Source organism: Plasmodium chabaudi (assembly GCF_900002335.3).
Source record: "Plasmodium chabaudi chabaudi strain AS genome assembly, chromosome: 13".
NCBI lineage: Eukaryota > Apicomplexa > Aconoidasida > Haemosporida > Plasmodiidae > Plasmodium > Plasmodium chabaudi.
Window position 1 is genome coordinate 2,363,053 of NC_030113.2, and position 23,186 is coordinate 2,386,238.

The following is a 23,186-nucleotide window of genomic DNA, read 5'->3' on the forward strand; positions in this document are numbered from 1 at the left end:
GTATATTAAAAAAGAATAAATAAGGATAATACAAGATAAAGCCATATTGCATGCATCAATAGAAAATAATATATTATATGTATATGGATTATGCATATATTTTTCTACATTTTGATGTTTATATTGATAATTTATAACACGATATTTGTTGTTTTGGGAATATAACCATATTATGTAAAAAAGGGAGTGTCAAAAATATAGAATACGCTTTTAGTTTATAACATAGAAGTATTCCCAAACTTTAGAAATAAATTCCTTTGTCACTCACAAATTTGTGAATATATAAATACACAAATATAATTATAATGTGATAATTATATATTAAATAATTGTGGTATGCATTCGTTGCATACCATAGGGGAAACATAAACTATTTGAACTTAAGTATCTTAATATACGAAAATTAACTTTGTATTACTATATATATCCTTTTATTCATTTTATATTGATGTAAAATGTTTTGTTCATCTGCATTTAAATATGGTCTTATAGGTATCAATGGCGAAAATACATATTTGCAGCAAACCGTCTGCGGCCTTAAATGGTATCGACATTTAAAAGACGGGAATAATTTTCCGAATAATGCATTTATAAATCTTTATATTATTGTAATAGATTATTTAATTAATCGTCGTAGAACATTATAAATACAAATTTATAATTATTGTTTGGGTTTAGTATTTAAAATAAAACTGTTAAATGTCAAACAAGCTGGATATTATTTAGTGGCATAAAACTTCTGAACGTGTGTGACGGCATTTAATTCTTGTTGTAAATATTTATACATGCATATTTAAACCAATAGTATGTTTATATTTTTTCAAATACAAATATCTTTATATAGAACAAAATTTGATTTACACTGTTGTAACATGCATTACACAATAAAGAGGTCTAAAAAATCGGATAAATGGGGGCACAAATTTTCAAGGGTTGTTTAAATTCATTTTTTTAAAGAATACTTATTGTATTGCTTTTTATTTAACTTTTTAATCATTGTAAGACTAAAACATATGATCATATACATGCACAACTATTGCTAATATATTTAAAAAAAATTTAAGCTACTAATATTTTCTATATTTGTGGAAAATAACTATTAAAACAGTTTATTGGTTACTGTATGGATGTTTTTTATATGTATATGCGCACTTAAATATGTATATAGTTCTAAATATATATTTTTTTGTGATATAAATTATATAAGATTTAAGGCATACATCAAATGAAAATACATACATTTTTTTCAGTATTTTATTATTTTTTTTGCATATATTTTTCATTTTAAAATTTAATTGTTTATTTGTTGCACAATATAAAAATACATAATTATTAATTTATAATATTTATAATCTTATTTACGTTTTATTTTTATTTTCATCAAATTTATATGATTTTTTATGATGCTAACCTTATAAAGGCTTTATTCGTAAAAATAAGCATATAGCTATTATAAGTATATTTTTGTTTTTAACTGTTTTTTTGGTATATTTATAATCCTAGTATTTTTGAAAAATGCTGAAAAATAAACGAAAGGGGCAGCATGGAGACGATGTGTTAAGTAACAATGGAGAGAACGAATATAGTGAAGAAGCAAAGTATGCAAGAAATATTAAACACGAAGGCTCAAGGAATTTTGAAATAGGTGACTATTTATCCAATAAAGAGAATTCAGGTGTTTTTAAAACGTTTTTCCTATTTGTACTATTAATTATATTATCACCCATAATTTTAATAGCCTTATACAAATACATATTTATATTTTGTTTGAGAATGACAAAAAATAACGCTTTATTATATAGTATATATTTTGTGATTCTCTATATATTTTCATTAACAATACTGTATGCTTATTTGGCCTTTCAAGAAGACAACCGGTATTTAAATAGCGAAGGAAATAAAAAAAAGACCATGTGAAATATCTCAATATATATTTTTTTGTTTTGTTTTCCTATTTTTGTTATACAATATTTTAGTAAAACACTAGCCACATTATTGATAATTATGTTAAAGGATATATAAAATGGGAATTAATACAAACTTATTGTAACGTATTATATGAAAAATAATTATACTTTGCAATATGTTTCCATTTGGATACTTATTTCCCACCCGTACATTTACGTATTTATTTAACATTTGTGAGCTTGATATTTTTCTCCTTTATACATTTATGTATGAAATATGTAAATATTAATATAATAATATATGCGATTTGTCTTTTTAGTAAAATAAAAGTGCAATATTACATTTCTACTCATGTTCTATTTATATCGAATGAAAATACTGTGGGCTTAAAAATATATGCCCCATGTTATTTTCCTTATAATTTTTTTTGTCTATTCACATTTATTAATATATATATATGTGAATAACTGAACAAATTTAAATAAACCTTATAATGCGCAACCTTAATATTTAGCGACATTAATAAAAAAAACGATTCAATGATGCATTTATGCATACATCGAATATTTCTTAAAAACAGAATTATAATTATTTGCAACTACCATAAAATTATTTATAAATTGAATTAAAAATATGAAAATTATGAATAGTTGTTTTGTGCTGTAAATAATTTTTATATAATAATAGAGAACGATGAAAAAAAAAAATATACATAAATAATTTGGTAAAAATAAATAAAAAAATTTGTAAAAAATCTATAAAATTGTAAAAATAATGATCGTGTGTATAAATAAAACTATGTGTATATAACATCATATAATTAATATAATGTTATTACCACAATTTTACTGTTATTTTTCTTTCCTTTAGTATATGTCTGTTATAAGCATGTTTATATGCATTATATAATTCACAATCAATATTGTTATAAGGATATATATTTTTTTTTTCTAAAAATTCTCTCGATTTTAATATATGCACACGTACCCACGTGCACGCACACACAAGCATATATATAGTGATTTTTTTATAGTATCTATAGTGCATCTTATTTAGTTGCATAACTTTACATTTCTATTTAATCGATTTCTATTTGTTCTCTTTAACACGACCTCACTCATTTTCGCTCTCTTTTGTTCTTTTAATTACAAACATGTAAATTTAATTATTTTATATAATATATATAGCATCCAAACAAAAATATACAAATTTAGTATATTTTTAGTGAATACTATATTATATATATAAAGAAAAAAGGAAACAATAAAATAAAATCATCCTACACGTATAATATATTTTTATTGTTCTTTTTCATTATGATTAAAAACTTGAAGTCCGGTTGTTTCTATCCATGCATCTTTAAAGACATTTTCATCATATGCGAAATTTAATCTAGGTGATGGACCATGTCTATATCCAACAGCAAGACCATTTAAAATAGATTTTGCAACATCTAATTTAGATGCATTGCTATGTTTAAATGCTTGTCCTGAGAATAAGCATATTCTGCATGTATTCATTCTTACATGTTTAATTTCTTCTCTCTTTACTAATCCATTATAATCACATAATGCGGTCATTAAGTTTTCTGCTGTTTCATGCACAGCATCTAAGAAATCTTCGACGCTACTGAAATTTTTTCCTTTAGGTCCTACAACATAAACCATACCCATATTTTTCTCTTTTTTATGGGGGAATTTTTTTTTGAATGTAACAATAAAAACGGATCCTGTTGTATAATCACTTCCTTTTTTAAGACTGTTTCTAACTCTGCATAATGCTAATTTTACATCGGGATATTTTTTTTCAACACTTTCATATAAAACAGATTTAACTTCGTCATCTGGTTTATCGGTGTTTTCCTTAACAGCTTTGCTTAATAAATCCTATAAAATGGTAAAGAGAAAGAATATTTGATTTATATAAGTATGATCATGTTTATTTGTTGTGATCATTAAAATGAAGTATGTCCTAATTTTTTTTTCATTTTCTTACTTTAAATAGTGATTCGTAATTATCAACTTCGTGTCCATGTGAAGATAATAATTCAGAAAAGGCGCCGTTAATACCTTCTCCTCCTACATGTAAATTATTGTCCCCTGCATTGACTGAGCACATATATTCACCGGGTGACTCGTCAAAAATAGGAGTAAAATTATCAGGTTTATCACAAAAACTGACATATCCTGGTGATATTCGGGATCCTTTAAAATCTGGATGTTTTTCCATATATATTTTTAATCCAGGTGTATATGAATAATTGGTATTAAAATAACTATAAGATGTTTCTATTTTAACAACTGTAGCAGCATTTTTAGATTGTAATGAAGCTTGTAATTGTACACAAAGTGGTAAAGCATCTCCTAATCCACTAAGTATAATATATCTTGTGCCTCCTGCTAACAATTCCCTTGCAGTTCTTTCTAAAAATCTTCTAGTCCTTTTTACTGATACTAATAATACTTTTGAATTAGGGAATTCAGTTTCATCTATACTGTTTTGTTTTTGACTGTTTTTCTTATTATTCTCCATTTTGTTGTGTTTTGCAATAAATATTAACTATAGGTATATATTAGTATGTGTATTTACAGAATATATCTATCTATCGATTGATGATATTTCAAAAGTGTAGCTATATATATAATATAAGGGATAGATATTATATAAAATATGGCCAACTTTTGTGTATATACTTGTCAAAAAAAATATAACTTTGTAAAAATATTATAAAATAAAAATAAAAAACAAACGATATATAAATATAAAGGAGTAAAATTGTGTTTAAGTATATTCACAATTATGTTAAAAAATACATAATTAAATTCACTGGGTTATTTATATTGTGTAAAAAATTAATTATTTTAAACTATATGATAGCAATATTTTATTTTGGCATTAACATTAACAGTGAGTAATAGTTATGTACATCATACTATATAAATAAATAATGGAGTCCGGTACGTATTTGTTATACAATAACGGGATATTATTTATAAGATATACAATATACTAATATGTAAAGGATATTGCATATATAATCATAAAATTTGTGATTTCATGTATATTAATTTTTTATAACAAAAATATATATACAAGCATGTAAAATTGTATTCCTATTGGAACCCTTTCTATTTAATTTTCCTTCTACATGTAATAAGTAAATTAATTTTTCTTATTCCTATTTAATAGTTTTTTTAATTTTGATTGGCTTATATAATTTTTAAATTTGCATTCTTTTTTCTAAATAGTCGGTATTTAATATTTTATTGTGCGTTCTTGGCGCTTCGTTTTTCTTCCTTATATAACATTATTTCACATATCACGTTTATTTACGAAAATATGTAACTTTTCTAAAATTATGTTTTTTTTTTATGTTATTTAAATTATTTTTTTTTTTATTATATATATAAATATATATATTTTTTTTTTGTTTTCATATACATTGTAGGATTTTTTTATTTTTAATTTTTATTAATAAATTATATATAAGTGGGTATAATATATATCATATGCAATAACATTGGTAGTATTTATTATAAAGTAATAATAATAGGGCATAATACTAGCATGTACATACATATCGTTTTTTAAAAAATATTTTTGCATTGGTGTATTCTCGCACCCCTACATGTGATAATAAATAAGATCTTATATATTTATTTATTTTATTTATTATGTATTTGACCTATGATCTAGCATAGGTTTCTTCGATTTTCATTAATTTATATGTTTCCTTTTTTTTTTTAATTTCTTTTTGTTTCCCCCTATTTCATATTTATTCATTACAATTCAATAAATCTTACACAATAATGCTACTTTATAAATACACGTAATGTTTTCTATATTATTTTTCACTTATATACTGTTATATATTTTATAACATTTTTATTATTCGTTTTTTATTTTATGCTTTACATTATATTTATGTTATTAAATGCACCTTTTATTATAAACACATATTTATATATATTTATTTATATTTATTTTATATATAATGTTATGTAATTAGGGTATGACTAAAAACATAGGTTTTATTTTCATTAAGATATAATATATTTTTTATAAAGGTGTGCTAGTAGTTTTTAACATTTCTTTTAAGTATACATATTTTATAAATTTATTACATTGTTCTTATATTTTAAATAGTTAGTTTATTATAATACCCTTATTAAAGCATTCAATACATATGACATATTTTTTGTCTTTTATCTATAAATAGTGTATTGATTATAATAAAAGTGTATACACATCTGTTCTTCGTAGTTATATAATTTTATTTACACCCAATAAAATGGGATAAAAAGGTCTTTTGCGTATATACGCATTATAATGATTATACAAGGAATAATACAATAACTGTTTTTTATATAAATGTAGTTAGTAGCATTTCAGTTTTATATGTGAATGCAAACATGTATGTACAATTGGGGGTAAAAATGAAAAATTTATAAGATAATAATAAAATAGTGCTTTTAAATAAGGATGCAAAATTAAAAAATAAGATAATATACTAAATTTTTATCCTGATCATTCAATATATTTGGTCTTCATTTTAATATTCGTTTTGTCCTTTTCGAAATAACTTATAATGCTTGCATTATTCCTAAACGGTTTACTAAAAAGGGTGTGACACAAAAAGGAAATGAATATTTTTATTATATTATTATTCCGGGTTATATTAAGCATTTTTTTAATAAGCTGTTACCACTTATGGTGCTAAAAAAGCGGGGAAAACTTATGTAGATTGAATATTAATAAAAGTATGATAACAGTAAAATAAAATATAACTATGAACAAATTTAAATAAAGTTTTTTGCACTGAGTGTAATGAAAAAAAGGATTATATACATTGAGTTTTCTACACATTATATGTAAGTGTGTATGTGTTATATTCATTCGTGTATATATAAATTTAACCATTTAAAATGCCTTGACGATTTATTTAAATATTTATTATTTCGAAGTTATTTTATAAGGATCAATGCATAAAAAAATATATAGAAAAATAAAATAAATATCATTTGCAGCAAAAGTTTATGCGCTAATGATGTACGTACATCACAATGTAATATAAATACATGCATATATGATGAGGATGTCTGTTCATATTGTCTTTTCGTTCTAATTTGATAAGCATATATATCTACGCCATAAGGTTTCCTTATAAAAGATTCTTAATTATACTATAGAGCATTCATATTTCGCTTTTTGTTATCCAAATTAATATAATATTTTTTTAAAATGAATACCATTTTGTTTGTTTTTTTTTCGTATCTTCCTTTGATATTATTTGGTAAGGTATAATGATTATTATGCATGTGTTCTTCTCTTTTTTTTCTCTCTTTAGGGTGTATATTACAAAATATAATTTGTAATAGACATCATTTGAAATGTTGCATATACTCTTACATCCATGGCATGACATTTCATTTATATAAAAATATATTTAGAAAATAATGCATTTCCTCGACACCAAATAATAACGAAAATGTATGAAAATGTGTTTAAGGCGTTTGTAGTGTATCGTTAAATAAAATATCCTTTGATGAAGAGATTAAGGAATATTTAAATCACTTCTTAATATTAAGAAACTCACAAAATGTATGTTATAAAGTATAATGTATTTTTTCTGTGTTTATAACAAGTGTTGTAAATGTGTATATATATCTTCTACTAGTCTAATTCGTATACGCATATATAACACTTTGGAATATTTACAATGTTTTGTGGAATCTTCAATTTTTAGTATTGTGAAGGGAAAAATCTTCTTTTGGCCCCGAATCTTGTAAGAGAATTATGTCTATGTATATAATCTATATATTATAGATAATATCCAAAATAAATATGAAAAAAAATAATAGGATAGAGAATATTATTTTATTCTATTGATATAAAAAATGTGGCTGAAAAAATATACATAATGCACATATATATACTATGCATAATTCAAATAAACCATCTTTTCAGGGCAAACATAACAATCTAAGCAAAGTATTAGATATTTGCGATTATAAAAAATCGTGTGACTATATTTCCTATTCAGATAAAAGGATATTGCGAAACTCTATTTTTTATGAAGATGATAAAGAAGTGGAAAATACAGGAGCAAATTGGATTTGCTCAGGTTTTGCAAAAATAACACATAGAAACTATGCATACATGCTTATTAGTTTCATAAGTCCATTGTTTTGTTTATGTATCATTCTTTTTTCTTATACATTCTTGATATAATATATTTTTATTTTCTTATTTTATTTTTGTAAGGAAATAAATGGATATTTGCTCGTCCTCGAAAATATTGGGTTAGAGATATATTTATGTGCTATTCTCAACTGGTGGCTGATTCAACTAAGTTATTTTTCTATTTTAATGCTTATATATTTTTAAATATATTTGTTTTATATTAAATTGTTGTTAGGTAACTGCTATTAAGGGCAACCATATTAAAGGTCTAAATTTTTTAATATTATGTATTCTTCTCAATTTATTGAATTGTTGTGTCTATGTCCATTTGCCTTGTTATCCTTTTCATAACAATACTATATATTTTATGGGCAATTTCCACATTTTTTTTGCAGATCAGATGAAAAATTATAGCACAATTTACATGAACATGTCAGGGGTATCTTAAAAGTGGAATAGAAGAATTAATAAAAAGAAAATAATAAAAAAATACATGGTAAAAATATGATTTTGATAATAATATATTTTTTACTTTTTCTTTATATATGCATCATTTATATTAGGAATGTGACAAAAATAACATCCTAATGAAAATTTCAAAGGACATATCTCCAAAGGAGGCAGCCGAAGAGTAATATTTAAAAAAAGACAGAACAAAATAAAATTTAACGACTATATAGCAAACAAATAACATTTATCATATGTTCTCAATATTAATTGGGCATATTTATATTTTTTTCTATTGGTTTTTGTGAATATTATATTTAGGTGTAATCGAGTTCCAAATTGTGAATTTATAATTTTGGTAAAGGATACAATTAAAAATTAAGTTATATCTTAGAAAGACATATATGTATGTGAATTTTTATTTTATTATCGCTTTTCTTTTAAAGGATTATAACAAGAAATTAGGGAGTGAAGACAATGACAAACACATGTCTATCCTTTGTTCTCGTAAAATAAATAAAACATTTTTTATTTTATGCATAAAGAATATAATTTTGTTATATGCATATATATATGTGGAACATTACTATCACATAAATGCCTATTCTCTCATTTTTACATACTAGGCCCCCCTATAAACCGAGTTAGTAAATTAGGTTTTTTGATAGCAGGTAAATAAAGAAACCATATAGTGCTAACATATGTATTTACAAATAGAAAATACAAGGAATAAATATATATATTACTAAACATTTTTTATACCATAGAAAAGAACAATGAAAACAGGCATAATATAACAAAAAACAATAAAAATAGGAGAAAAATCATAATAGTAATATTTTAAAACTCTAAGAAACGTTTATATTAATAGACACAGAAACGCGAGATAAATTTATAATGCTTTGACTTAGATAGAAATCGTATTTTTTTCATCTATATTTTATTAGCTTATTTTGCATATACAATAAAACACCCTTTTTTAATTATTTTAGAATAAAGAGCAAACGGGATTGAATGGGTCAATAGTTCCAGATGGTATATTTCGTTAAATTTATTAAATAAAATTTTTCTGCATTTACCATGCTCCCATACATATATAATGCTTAATGTATGTATATATTTTATATCTTAGATAACTATTACAATTATAAAAAGGGGGACATTGCTTATGCAGAATGATAGTAGACGAGATAAAAAACTTTAATTATTTATACTTACAAATACCCGTATTTTCGATTTTATGAATTTATAATTTAAACTTATATGCACATATACGATAATTTATATCACCATTTGAAAGAAATGGATGCTAATGCTAAAAAGTTTTTTGACCACAGAATAGTCGCAATTATTGAAAAAGAAATACAAAATAAAAACCAACAATCTGATAATACATTAGTTAACCGTTAGACAATATTTAAATTTGTACTTATAAAGAAAGTGTTTTTTCGATATACTCACAAAAATAAAGAATTACAATGTATTGTTTTTTTTATGTCAATGTGGTGTAGTAAAAATATATTTGTATTATACATTAAGTTTTTATGCTTCACTAATTTTTTTTTTTATTTTGGAGAATTGCTTTGCTATAGTATCTATGGAAATATGTGCATATATTTGTTTTAAAACGAAAAAAAAATATAATATGAAATAAATATGACAAAATAAATATAATAATGGAAAATTATTTTATATGTTTTGCATAAACATTTAATGGACATGTGTGAAATAGTTTTAATAAAAATGGTTTAGATGAAATTGGAGAATATTGGCTAATATTATTTTAATTTGCTACAAATATAAGTTTAAATTATGATAATTAAAATATTAAATTTTTTTTCTATTACTTTTAAAATTCGCTCAGTATAATACTTATATTTTAAAACAGTGAATTAAAAGAAAAATGTAATGAAAGTATAATTATTTCAAATTGGCAAATGAACAAAAAAATATGCATATTTAAATATGAATTGTATTTATTTAAATTTTCCAGTTTACAATGACACGGGCAATTTTTATGAGTTTCCGGTGCACTTAGTGCTTACATCTGTATAATAATATGTAGAAAAATTATATAAATTAATCATGGAGGTTTGCTTATAATACCATGCTATTTTATAGAGGACTTTTATTAATTGGCTTTATATGTATGCATAATATATTGGGCTGAATCAAAGCTAAATATAATATTTTTATTAAACGCTAGATGATTTTGATTCATCTGTGAGGTAATGCTAGCGATTATATGTATTTGAAAATTATATGATAATTACTTAATATATAATGCCGTTTATACTGGGAAAGGAATTTAAATTTATTAAAAAAAAATAGCGATACATTTTTTATAATAATATTTATTATCATATATATATGCTTTTATTATGAAAAAAATTATTTTATTTTTATACTAAAAATATTATATAATATATACTATCAAATTTTAGTGCTATTTTCCCGTTTTATATTTTACGAATTTATAATTTGGCAAAAAAAAATATATATAAATACATTTTTTTATACAATATATTGTTATTATTATCATTATTTTATCGTGTATATATTATATATGCCAATTAATAAATTTAGCTATGATATATAAGAATTATATATAATTTTTTAATATGTGAATATTTATAAATAATGATTGCATAATATAGTATTTTATATGCCATGTTGTATGCATATGTTATATATATACTTTAATTATCCTGAAATAACGATAATTCGTTTTGTTATAATTTTTATGAGTTTTATTTATTTATTATATCTTTTCATTTTTTTATTTAATTTTTATATATTAGGAATACAAAATATGCATTTTATAAATATATTTAATAACACCTTAATAAATATAGTATAATTACTTTTTCCTTTTTATGTTGTTTACATTTATAATTACACCTTTGATTTAGTAAATAACAAGTTCCTATATAAATAGGAATTTAATTATTTAATTTTAAAAAATCACAAAAAATGTAACACATATAATTTCTACATCCCAAGATTAGTCATATTTTATTCTATTTTTACAATATAAAAAATATTATATTGTTTACAACTATAGAAAAATGATATAAAATAATAATAATAGTTTATATGTATTATTATTAGTAGTATCATATATTTTATTAAGATTTGCACATATATATAATACTTATTTGTACATTATCTATTTATGTATGCATTATAAGCATTGTATAACAAATCTTTATAAATGAATTTTTGTTTTCGTGCGTAATATAAATACTATATATTTGTATATAATTAATTTGGTGTGGTTTTATTTTTTTTTTACGATTTAAAAAAATACATTTTTTGAGCTTCATGCATAATTACTTTTGTGCTATATTCTTTGATGCTTCTTTCTTTTTTTAATTTCTGATTTTTAAATGTAATGAATAAACAATATATATAAATATTAATCCCGTATTCAAATTTAATCTGATAACACACATTTATCTACTCTATACAATAGATATACATATTATCTTTAACTTTGAATGTGTATAAAATACGTGCCTATGAACCGTATATAATATGCTTATATATAGCTATACATGTGTTTGTTTTACAAGCATAATCGTTTAAAATATTGTGTTTTTTTATTAACATATATTTAACATCCCCTGACTCAACATCACGATTTGTTGATATACACTATATTACAAGCATATTTAATTTAATCGCCATGCATTATATTATTCATGCATATTTACCTTATTTAAAATTTTATAAAAATCTTAATTTTTTGAAACCAAATAAAATTTGACATATATTTTATTTATATGTGTAGTTGTTTATGCACATATCAAGAAAATACAATATATAAATAAATGTAAATAAATCAAACATATATATATTTGTAAAAAAAATTAAAAAAATGTCGAATGAATTTTTAGTTGATACAATTTATAATCATGATTATTTGAAAAAAGTTTTAGGCTTAATACAAAGTATAAAGAAAAATAATAAGTTTGACTATATTGAAAAAATAAATGAACAATTCAATATAAAGGACGATGATGAAATATATAACAAATTTTTCAATGAGTTGGAAAACATAAATAAAAATGGAATTGTAAATATTAATAATAGACGACGCAATCCAAATTGTATAAATAAATGTTCCTCTAATTATTATAATAATAATGTAGGCTGTTGTAACCATAATCATCATTGTTCTGAAGGTCATCCGATGATTCCTGAATATGATAAGGATGCTCAGAGCGATTTATCAAATAATTCTGAGGAAATTAATGAATTTGATATAGATTCATTTGATTCATCATGTGAAAAAAAAGGCAAGGAAAAAAGAATATATGTGGATGGTATTTTTGACCTGTCCCATTCAGGCCATTTCAATGCTATGCGACAAGCCAAAAAATTAGGGGACGTTGTTGTTGTTGGAATTAATTCAGATGAAGATGCTTTAAATTCAAAAGGGGTTAGTCCAATATATACACAAGACGAAAGAGGGGCATTAGTAGCAGGTTGCAAATGGGTTGATGAGGTTATTATAGGAACAAAATATAATGTAGATATGGAGCTATTAAAAAAATATAATTGTGATTATGCAGCTCATGGTAGTGATATTGCGTATGATCGTAATGGAGTATGCTGCTATGAAGATGTACAAAAAAATAATCGATTAAAAGTATTTGAAAGAAGTTATGGAATATCAACTACAACTATTGTAAATCATTTGTTACAAATCGTTAGTAATGCAAATAAAATAGGCTCACCTCAGATACATAACCTAAAAAATAATTCCCTATTAGATGTAAAGGATGAAGAAAAAAATAAAAATTGTGATACAAATAGTATGGCTAACTCTGAAAATGCTGCCGATAATATAAATTCGACAGACGATAAAATGAGTTTAAAAATTTCCAAAAGTGATTCAAATGATATGGATAGTAATAATAGCAAAGTAGTAAAGGGTAACAAAAAAAAAAACATTGACATATCATCAAATACAAAAGGTATAATAAGTAAAAATAAAGGTTATATAGCAGCTTCACAAATATATTTATTTATGGAAAAACATGAAAAAAAAAAACACCATAAAGTTGTATATGTAGATGGATCATTTGATATGTTCCATTTAGGACATTTAAAAATGATAGAAAATGCTAGAAAATTAGGGGACTATTTATTAGTAGGAGTATATTCAGATGAAACTGTTAGAAAATTGAAAGGAAATCATTTTCCAGTTACATCAGTATTAGAAAGAACCTTAACAGTTTTAGCTATGAAAGGTGTCGACGATGTAGTTATTTGCGCACCATGGGTCATAACAGAAAGTTTTATTAAACGCTTTCAAATTGACACAGTTGTTAGAGGTTCTATAGCAGATTATAATTATTCGAATTTTGGTCCCGATCCATATACTGTACCTAAGAAATTAAATATTTTTAAGGAAATCCCATCAGAATCGGTATGAACCATATGCCTATTAAATATAGAAATGCTTAGAAAAATGTGCATGCATATATAGTTATCCAGTTTATATGTATTTGGAATGGAGCATATATGCTTATTTCTGTAATTCACATGCTCTTATTGACCAAATGTATTAATAGATGGATGCAATACGTAGATATATTCACATTTCTATATTCGTTTGTTTTTTTTTTTTGCAGGATATGACTACTTATGAAATAATTAATAGAATTGAGAAAAACAAACAATATTTGTTGAGTATCATATCAGCTAGGTAAGTATTTTCCACGATATATACATTATACTAGATATATTTTTTGTTTTTTGTGAAATTGTATAATTCTTAATTGAGTTAAATTGTTTATACATATGCTTGCATATGAAATTGTAAACATATTACTTTATGTTATTGTCCTTTTTGCAGAAAAAAGAAAGAAGAAAACATTTGGAAAAATACCAATTCGTATACTTTAAAATAATTTGTATAGACGCATGTCATATATATACTGGCATGATATTTTTTAAAATTAACTTTTTGAATATAAATATATTAATAAATATTAAATCACTTATTGAAAAAAAAATTATTATAAAAACAAATTAAAATTTTATGCAAAACCACGAAAAAAGGAAACCTCACATTATTTTTACACTCTATATTATTATATTTGTTTTTAATATTTTTAAGAGTTAATTTAAGAATTTTGTTTCTTTATTTATCTTTAACTTTAATGACTTTATTATATTTTATGTCATTGTTATATTTTTTTTTATATTCATTAACTATACACATATAATATGTGCAAATATTTATTTCTATATATGATATATACCCTTTCTTTAATGCCTCATATTAATTTATGTACAATTATTAATATTCATATTTATTAACTTTATGCATAATATATGCTCCACATTCTATAAAATATACATTATTTGTTTAAAAAAATATAAATACACAAACTTTCTTTTAAAAATAAAAGATAAGAATATATGTATTTATAATAATTCCATGGGTTTATATCCGACCATTCGGGATGTTATTAGAATGTGCTAGGAAAGTATTCCCAAAATATTATATAACACTATATTTATCGAAACAAATAAATACTGAACTAAATTAGAAATAAAGAATTATATAAAAATGGAATACGTATTAAACGATGATGAAATTAAAAGGGTAGTCCAAAAGAATGACGCGTACTACTCTCTTATCGAATTAAACGACGTACTATATTTAAATAATAGGTTATATAAAAAAATAGAATGCCTTCAAAACTTGAGCAATTTAAAAGCATTATATCTAAATAATAATGGTTAAAAAAATATAATAATGAATAAATAGGCAATGAAACAAACTATAAAATGAATTAATTTTTTCCTTTCTATTTGGAATATTTGCATAATTTTTTTAGCATTGGAAAGTATTTGTGGATTGGACAGCTGTATAAACCTAGTTGCTCTGTTAGTTCAATATATAAATATGTGAATCGTATATATGTAATAAGCTAGCTCATAATATTAGACAAACATAACGCCTATCTACAAGTAGTTATACGAAGAGTATACTTTTTAGAGGCTATTTTATTCTATTATTTGACAAATGATTTTTACACAATTTTTTATTTATTATTTTTTCTTTTTCCTTACCTCAACCATAAAAAGTTATTTAAACTCCAACAGAATTTCAAAAATTGAAAATTTGAGTTCGTTAAAAAAGTTACGAATATTAAATTTAGAGGATAATTATATTAATGTGATAGAAAATTTAGGTAATTCCATGCTTTTAATATTTCTACTATTATGTGTTGTGATATTTTTTATAAAATGTATATGCTATTGATCCGATGATTATGCTTGTTATATTTTTTATGTTATAATTTTTTTTGGATTATAGAAAATTTGTGCTCCCTTGAAGATTTAAACCTAAGTAACAATTGCTTAGGCGATAAGGGATGTAGTATGGTATCACTTTTAGAAAAGAATAAATGTCTTACAATTTTAAATCTTAGTAATAACAAAATTGAAGAGGACATTTTGGAAAACCTTTACAATCTGAAGCATCTAAATATTTTATATATAATGAATAACCCAGGAGTAATACCTTAAATTGATATACATTTTGATTTACATACAAATTATGATAAGTATATAAATTATAGTAATATATTCATAATTTATTTCTAAAATTTGTGGAGTATGATCATGATACCGTAGTTGTAGCATCGCAAATAACTTGGAAGTGGACTAATTTGTTTTGTTCATAATTAAAAAAAAAAATATATTATTATTTCTCATATTATTCTATAATAAGTTTACTACACGAGTAATATTTTATTGTGTACTTCATTCCTTTTCAGTTATCAAAATATAAAAATTACCGAAAATTATTTGTGCATACATTGGCAAACTTAACATTTCTGGATTATAAGCCAGTTACAAATGAAGAGAGAAGGTGATATTTTTAATTGTTTTTTTTTGGTTGTTTTTATACATGCAACATTATGGATAAGCAAACCAAACAATGTATATATACACACATTATATATGTATGCATATATATATAATTACAAAATAAAACAGGTGTGTTAAAGCCTTTTTTGAACATGGAACGAAAGGAGAGCAAGATGAATTAAAAAAGATAAAGCTAGAACAAAAAATGGAGCACGAAAATTCAGTTGAATGTATGAATTTATATACCTTATTTATTATACATATTAAATATTTTTAAGGTTTAAATGTGTACTTATGCCCATTTAATTACAATATGAATACAACTGAATGCATTTATATGCTATAATTTACAGATTTCAGGAAATACTTGATGAATATTCAAGATGAAGAATAGTGATCAACTTCTCAAGGATGTATATAAAATCCGGAGGATATAATCGCATTTTTCTTCAACGTTTAAGTTCTTCCACTGAACAAAAAAAAATAATAATTCGCAAATTGTGTATAAAAATGTGTATACATATGTTATTTATAAGTTTAAGTCGTTTTTTGCTGCATTTTGCATTTTTTCATGCATTGTTAAACTCATAAATAGTGCTAATTTTGTAATAGCGCTATATATATGTTAATATTTAGCATGCCCAATTATGGGGAATACAAAAATAATATTGAAATTTGCTTGTGTATATAGGTTACCTCGCTCAAAAATAGTAATGATGTTGTATATGTTTTCCTGATGTTTTCGTAAACGTAGTGGCTCTCGTTTATGAGGATTTTATAGTCTTGATTTTCGTCACTAAAAGGGAAACAAATGAAATAAAAAATAGGATGTATTTATATGTTAGCGAATTAAATGAAAAGGAATGAAATTTATATAATATATCATGCTGTTAGCATATTATTTCTACATTTATTGTGATTAATTTTTATAAATAGTATTATTATTTAAAAAAAGTATTGAGATATATTTCCTTACAGTAATGCATTTTCCTCGGGAACACATAAAATTGCAACATTTTTATTTTGAATATCTTCAATAAGTAAGTTATACTTTTGGTAGAGGTGAAATACGTTTTGTGGTATTTCAATAGAATTAATTTTTTTAAGATCATTAAAAAAATGAATAAAATATATTTCTGTTAACGTGGGTGTAAGAAAATTAAGATTTAAAATTCTTAAAATTGTATTAATATCAGTATAATCTTTTGATGCTGTAAATAAATTTAATTTTTCTTCTTCTTTTTTATACCAATGGTAGCATGGTAAATTACTCAAAATATAATTAATATATTTATTATTTTTATCAAAAGAAAGGAAATAAAAATTAAGAATAACATGCACATAAATTTCATATAATCTACAATAGTCCTCATCATTAAATGGTAAACTTTCACTGTTTAGACATTCGTTAATTAATTGGAAATAGTATGATTTTATTATATTATTATAAAAATGAAATTTGCATAAAAAGTATATTATATTCAATTTATGGGTCAATGATAATTCGTATTTTTTGTTCTGTACAATTGCATCGTTTTTATTATCATCTTCATTTTGTATATGAATTAGCTCACTATGATTATTTTTATTATTATGACCATCAATAGCTTGATCTTCTATAACATCATCACTTATTTCGTTATTTATCGAATATTTATTAGTATTATTATGAATGCCCTTTTCTGTTTCGTTTTCTACATGACTAAATATGCTATTATCGTGGTTTTCTTCGCTATCTTTTTCATATTCAATGACCGGCTCATTGGTTTGATCAGATATTTCATCCTTTGAATTGCTTAAGTTATATTCCAAAATATTATGTGCCTCTTCAGTGCTAGAAAAATTGTCGCTCATATTAGAATCATCGATTTTAAAGTCATTCATATAATTTGCGTATCTTTGTGCTATTACAAAATTGAGGTTAATCATATCTTTATTTTTTACACACAACGACAAAAGTAATTCGTTTGTTTTGATAACATTTGGAATTATAGTAGTATTAGGCATATTTTCCATTTGCTGGTATATAAAATTAACATAACGGTGCAATAAATTTCCAATAAATTGTTCGTTTATAAAATTTAATTTCAAGTAAAAGTGCAAAATAATATGAATAAAATTAAGATTAATATTTCTTATATTAACTTTATTTAACTCGTTATTTAATATAATTAATGGTTTTAAATATTTGTTTGATAAAGAATATTTAATAAATATTTGTTTAACTTTAAAATAATCTGAGATATCAAAAAAAGGAATAAAATTTTCCATAATTTTAATATAATGCTTTATTAGCATGTTTAAATAAGAATATTCTGATGATATATAAATATTTTGATATATCTTTTTAATATTTAATAGCTCGTTTGTTAATAGTCTAAATGTTTTTATATCGATTATTTCATTTTTACATAGAATTATATTTTTTAAGCATAATGTTAATAATTTTATATATTTTTCATCATCATTTATGTTGTTAAGATAACTTATAAGATTAATAATATTATTTATAGAAAGAAAATCTTTTTCCAAATTTTGTTTTATATCGTCATTGTATTTGTTTTCATTATTTAGTATGAAATTTTTAATGTTGATGTCATATTTTATTCTACTTTCAATGATGTCATATATTATTTTGTGATTTATTTCAGTGTCCATTTTTTGAGAGTTAGAATGTAGACAAAAAATTTCATCATGTTTATTATCAATGTTGCTTATAATGTTTAATTTATCAAAAGTATTATTATATGTTCCTGGGATAATTTTGTAAGAAACTCGATCTTCTATAGTATCAGCATGTACAAGCATGCCACTAAGGCCCGGATTGGTCAATAGATCATCTGATAATATAGAAGGCATACCAGTACTATTTAAATTTTGTATTGGTGTTTTTGTGTTTGAATAAGTTTCTTGGTATCTTTTTTGAATAAAATGATTAAAGTTAATTTTAAATAAATTAACATTTTCAAAATGGAAAAATTTTAAATATTTTTCTATAATATGTTTAGTTTTATATTTGCTATTTAGAGATAAAAATAAATTTATTGTATTTGTAGTAATATCATAATTGTAATTAATATTTTCAAAATTCGATGCATATATATTGTGAGTATATAAATTTAAATCATTAAAATGTTTTTGTGAATTATCTATATTTTTCTTCAATAACTCTTGACTATGAATTCCCCTATGAGTATTGTTGCCATTTAAATTGATATTATTTTTATTATTTGTAGTTTCTTTTATTTTGAAATTATCTTGCTCGCTTATTTTTTTCATTTTTGAAATATAATCATCAAGATATGTATCACTAAATTTGTATTGATTAAGGGTATTTTGATTAGTAAGATTTGATGGAAATTTTCCTAATATGCTAGCTTCTTCATTTTTCCATTTGGTTTGTAATAAATTTTCAACACGTTTTGAAATAAAAAAATCGATAAATGGATGAAACACATTTATTTGGTTCATTATATTAATAAGAGCACATATATCAGATATATCCAATTCATTTAAGTGTGTAAAAAAAATAAAATAATTTATAATTTGATCTTTTGTTAATTCATCATATTTTATAGATATATTTTTTATATAATCTTCAGAATTGTTTACAAATTTTTTATAATGAAATGTATATATATATTCATAAATATTATCTAAATTTATAGAAGTCACATCAGCATTGTTGGAAAACTTGTTTGGTATCATTTCCCTTATTTTCTCTTGCTCATTTTGTCTTATCTTTAAAACAAAATCTTCATTCAATTCGTTGAAAATTGGCAATGATGTTAACCCAATAAAATCATGAGTACTTATTATTGTAACACTTTTTTTTGTTTTTAAATTATTTTTGATTAAATTATCCATATGCCCATTTGGAAAAATATTATTCTTCATTTCTTTTTGGATTGAACCAAATCTAGTAGAATTATTACTACGTGAATGAGGCGATTGTGTTTTGTCATCTTTTTTCTCTGCTTTCGTTGCACCCAAGTCAAGCAAGTTTTGCAAATTTAACTTATCATTATTTTTATCTAATTCATCATTATCAAAAATGTGGGTATGTAGTTTGTCTCTATTCTTAGAAGAATATATATCACGTTTTAATTCAAACATATATTTTTTTGGTAGCACTTGAATACATTTAATTAAAGATAAATATTCTTTGAGGGTATATAAATTGATGTTATAATAAATTTCATTGATAATATAATTTACAATGTGCTTACTATCATTTATTAAATTTTTTCCTTTTTTTATATCGGAATAATTTTCAATATTTTTCATATTATCAATAAGATTACAATATATGCTCAGTATGTATGGATAAATATTGCTAGGGAAATTTATTTTGTGTTTAACAAAATATTTAGTAAAAAAGGTTATATTTTGTATAATAAAATCATTAAAATAGTATGAGTTATCTTTTATTTTGCAAATATGATTAAGTAATGTTGTATTTTTTTCATTTTCTAGAAATAATTTCATTTTTTTTATCTGCATATTATCACATAATTTTAAATGTGTTTCTTTTAATTGTATAATAGCAACTAATAAATTGTAGAATACATAATTATTAATGTTGGTATTATTTATATCTGTTTGTGAATTGAATTTGTTTGTTGCATCGAAATAAATGCAATCATTTTTTAAAAATGTGTAAAAGTTATTTTTTAGTAATGTGTTAGAGAAAAATGATAAATAAGAATCGCTGAGAAAAATATTATTTTTTTTATTTTTTTGAGCTATATTATTTTTTCCTTCTTGATAATTATTCAAAATTGTAGCATTACTATTTTTATCTCTACTATGATTTGTATAACCTTGTAAATTAGTCATAGGCATTATGGCATTATAAGAACTATTTATGTCTACAAACATATCTGTAGTTTTTATTTTTGAAAATGCTAAATTCATGAGAACATATTTTATTTCATAATTATTAATAAAAGATAAATCTCGATATATCAAACTTAATAAACAAATATTTATATTTTCATTTTTTAAATAATTATAAAAAGATATTTCTTCCGTCAAATATTTCTTAAGTTCCATATTAACATATTTTTCAACATTTTTTGAAAGAAAATTTTTGTATAGTAAAAACATAATATATTGCTGTTCAATTCCTTTTTTTGGATTTTTTTTTTGGTTAACTTTTATATTCTCATAAATTCCTTCTAAGCATGCTTTAGTCTGTTCATAAATTTGTGGAAACACATTTTTATTGCATATGTTTATTAAGTACAGTAGTATCTCGATTTTTTTATTCATATCAGTTGTATGATTAATATTATTAATTATATTTTGAAATAGCTTGCTAAATTTTCCATACATTTGAGCCTTTTCTTTACTGATTATCTTATTAGATAATTCTTCATTCTTACTTGTTCCAGTTTTTAAAATTGTTAAGTGCATATTTTTATTCAACCATTTTAATAACTCTGAAGCATTACTAAGGTTGTTCATTTTGTTATTTATTATATTTAAGAAATTTTCATCTTCTAACGAATTTTTGGTATCCTTATTATAGTAAAGAAAAGTTTGTAACAACTTCTCAATTTCATCATTTGATTTTTGTTTAGGTGTGCCATTGGGGTTTTTATTTCCATTGTTATCGTTGTCGATGTTGTTAAGAGAAAGATAGTTTTCCTTTACTTGTGAAATATAATTGTTTATAATAAATGGATATGAATTATAGAAATAATTGTAAAAGGCATTTTTTTGGTTAACAAATATATTATCTCTTAAGTGTATTTTTAAAATATAATTCGTTGTTTTTATTATATTTTTATTTTCATCATAATATTTGATCAAATAATCATTTGCTATATTTCTCTTAGCATTTCCATCGTTTTTGTTATCGTTGATAGAATTATCATTTTTTATATCCTCCGTTTTTTCCAAACTTATATTAATATTATCATCCGTTTTTTGGATGGATACATTTGTATTTTCATATCTTTTGATGCTTAGAAAAAATAACTTACTTTTTTTTTTTATTATTTCCTCACTTCTTTTTGGTAGCAACATATTTGTTTTCTTCATTTTGAAATAGCTACTGAATAGATGCCGGAGTTATGAGCTATGTGGGTGTATATATTACGACGTATATAGAAAACCATATACATAATAAATATATGGCATATTGCGCTCATTCTCCACGCTTTATACGATTACTACTCACAGCATAGTATTTGTGCCGCTATTTTTGTCCTCTCTACATTACACAATATATTGAAGTGTTAAAAAACATGGGAATATTTTGATGAGCATTCTCAGAAAATATTCATAATTATATTTGGTACTCCGTTACTTCGTTACTTTTGGATTTTCTGCATTACTAGCTCGTTTGCTTGTGTAGCCATCAATTTATCTATTATTGTTATTATATATATATATACAATTATTTATATATAGATATTTTTTTGCTTCCTTTTGTTTCTTTACTTAAGGTCACTTATTTAATTTTATTTTATTTTCTATATATTTTTTTTTGACCTTTTTCGATGAAATGAGTGCGCATTTGTTTACGAGTAATTTCGTTTTTTTTTTTTTTTTTGAAATTTATCTTGCTCTATAGCATTATTTACATTTTTTTTTTCCGTGGCATCGTTTTGTTCAGTTCACATCTTTTATTTTATATATTTTTGGTAATCATTTTTATAAAACTGAAAAAATGTGTTTTTTTTTCAAGTGCTTAATTCTTATCAATTATTAAGAGTTAAATATATGGGGAAAAAATATATAAT

At 22.8% G+C, this 23,186-nt stretch overlaps 6 protein-coding genes across 6 annotated transcripts; 4 read left to right on the forward strand and 2 right to left on the reverse strand.

The window, feature by feature from the left end:
• Positions 1–1,515: 1,515 nt before the first annotated feature.
• PCHAS_1364800 (conserved Plasmodium protein, unknown function) lies at positions 1,516–1,917 on the forward strand (the record flags this gene model as incomplete). The annotated part of the gene is made up of 1 exon (XM_732300.1): positions 1,516–1,917. The coding sequence occupies one exon, from the start codon at positions 1,516–1,518 to the stop codon at positions 1,915–1,917; it is 402 nt and encodes a 133-aa protein (XP_737393.1).
• Positions 1,918–3,206: 1,289 nt separating this feature from the next.
• On the reverse strand, positions 3,207–4,440 carry PCHAS_1364900 (DNA/RNA-binding protein Alba 4, putative; the record flags this gene model as incomplete). Its single annotated transcript, XM_735857.2, has 2 exons — positions 3,207–3,794; positions 3,904–4,440. 2 exons carry the CDS (start codon positions 4,438–4,440, stop codon positions 3,207–3,209), a joined length of 1,125 nt encoding a protein of 374 aa, XP_740950.2.
• A 2,709-nt stretch (positions 4,441–7,149) lies between these two features.
• Positions 7,150–9,717, forward strand: PCHAS_1365000 (conserved protein, unknown function; the record flags this gene model as incomplete). The annotated part of the gene is made up of 14 exons (XM_016799460.1): positions 7,150–7,201; positions 7,418–7,509; positions 7,655–7,693; positions 7,876–8,032; positions 8,173–8,210; positions 8,327–8,357; positions 8,487–8,530; positions 8,655–8,722; positions 8,860–8,896; positions 8,985–9,045; positions 9,165–9,209; positions 9,306–9,370; positions 9,531–9,573; positions 9,671–9,717. The coding sequence occupies 14 exons, from the start codon at positions 7,150–7,152 to the stop codon at positions 9,715–9,717; spliced, it is 819 nt and encodes a 272-aa protein (XP_016654745.1).
• A 2,701-nt stretch (positions 9,718–12,418) lies between these two features.
• Positions 12,419–14,459, forward strand: PCHAS_1365100 (ethanolamine-phosphate cytidylyltransferase, putative; the record flags this gene model as incomplete). The annotated part of the gene is made up of 3 exons (XM_737240.2): positions 12,419–13,975; positions 14,181–14,254; positions 14,405–14,459. The coding sequence occupies 3 exons, from the start codon at positions 12,419–12,421 to the stop codon at positions 14,457–14,459; spliced, it is 1,686 nt and encodes a 561-aa protein (XP_742333.2).
• A 665-nt stretch (positions 14,460–15,124) lies between these two features.
• On the forward strand, positions 15,125–16,828 carry PCHAS_1365200 (leucine-rich repeat protein; the record flags this gene model as incomplete). The annotated part of the gene is made up of 7 exons (XM_016799461.1): positions 15,125–15,296; positions 15,396–15,444; positions 15,646–15,752; positions 15,878–16,077; positions 16,341–16,435; positions 16,564–16,664; positions 16,788–16,828. The coding sequence occupies 7 exons, from the start codon at positions 15,125–15,127 to the stop codon at positions 16,826–16,828; spliced, it is 765 nt and encodes a 254-aa protein (XP_016654746.1).
• A 3-nt stretch (positions 16,829–16,831) lies between these two features.
• On the reverse strand, positions 16,832–22,482 carry PCHAS_1365300 (conserved Plasmodium protein, unknown function; the record flags this gene model as incomplete). Its single annotated transcript, XM_016799462.1, has 3 exons — positions 16,832–16,903; positions 17,131–17,230; positions 17,411–22,482. The coding sequence occupies 3 exons, from the start codon at positions 22,480–22,482 to the stop codon at positions 16,832–16,834; spliced, it is 5,244 nt and encodes a 1,747-aa protein (XP_016654747.1).
• Positions 22,483–23,186: the final 704 nt, after the last annotated feature.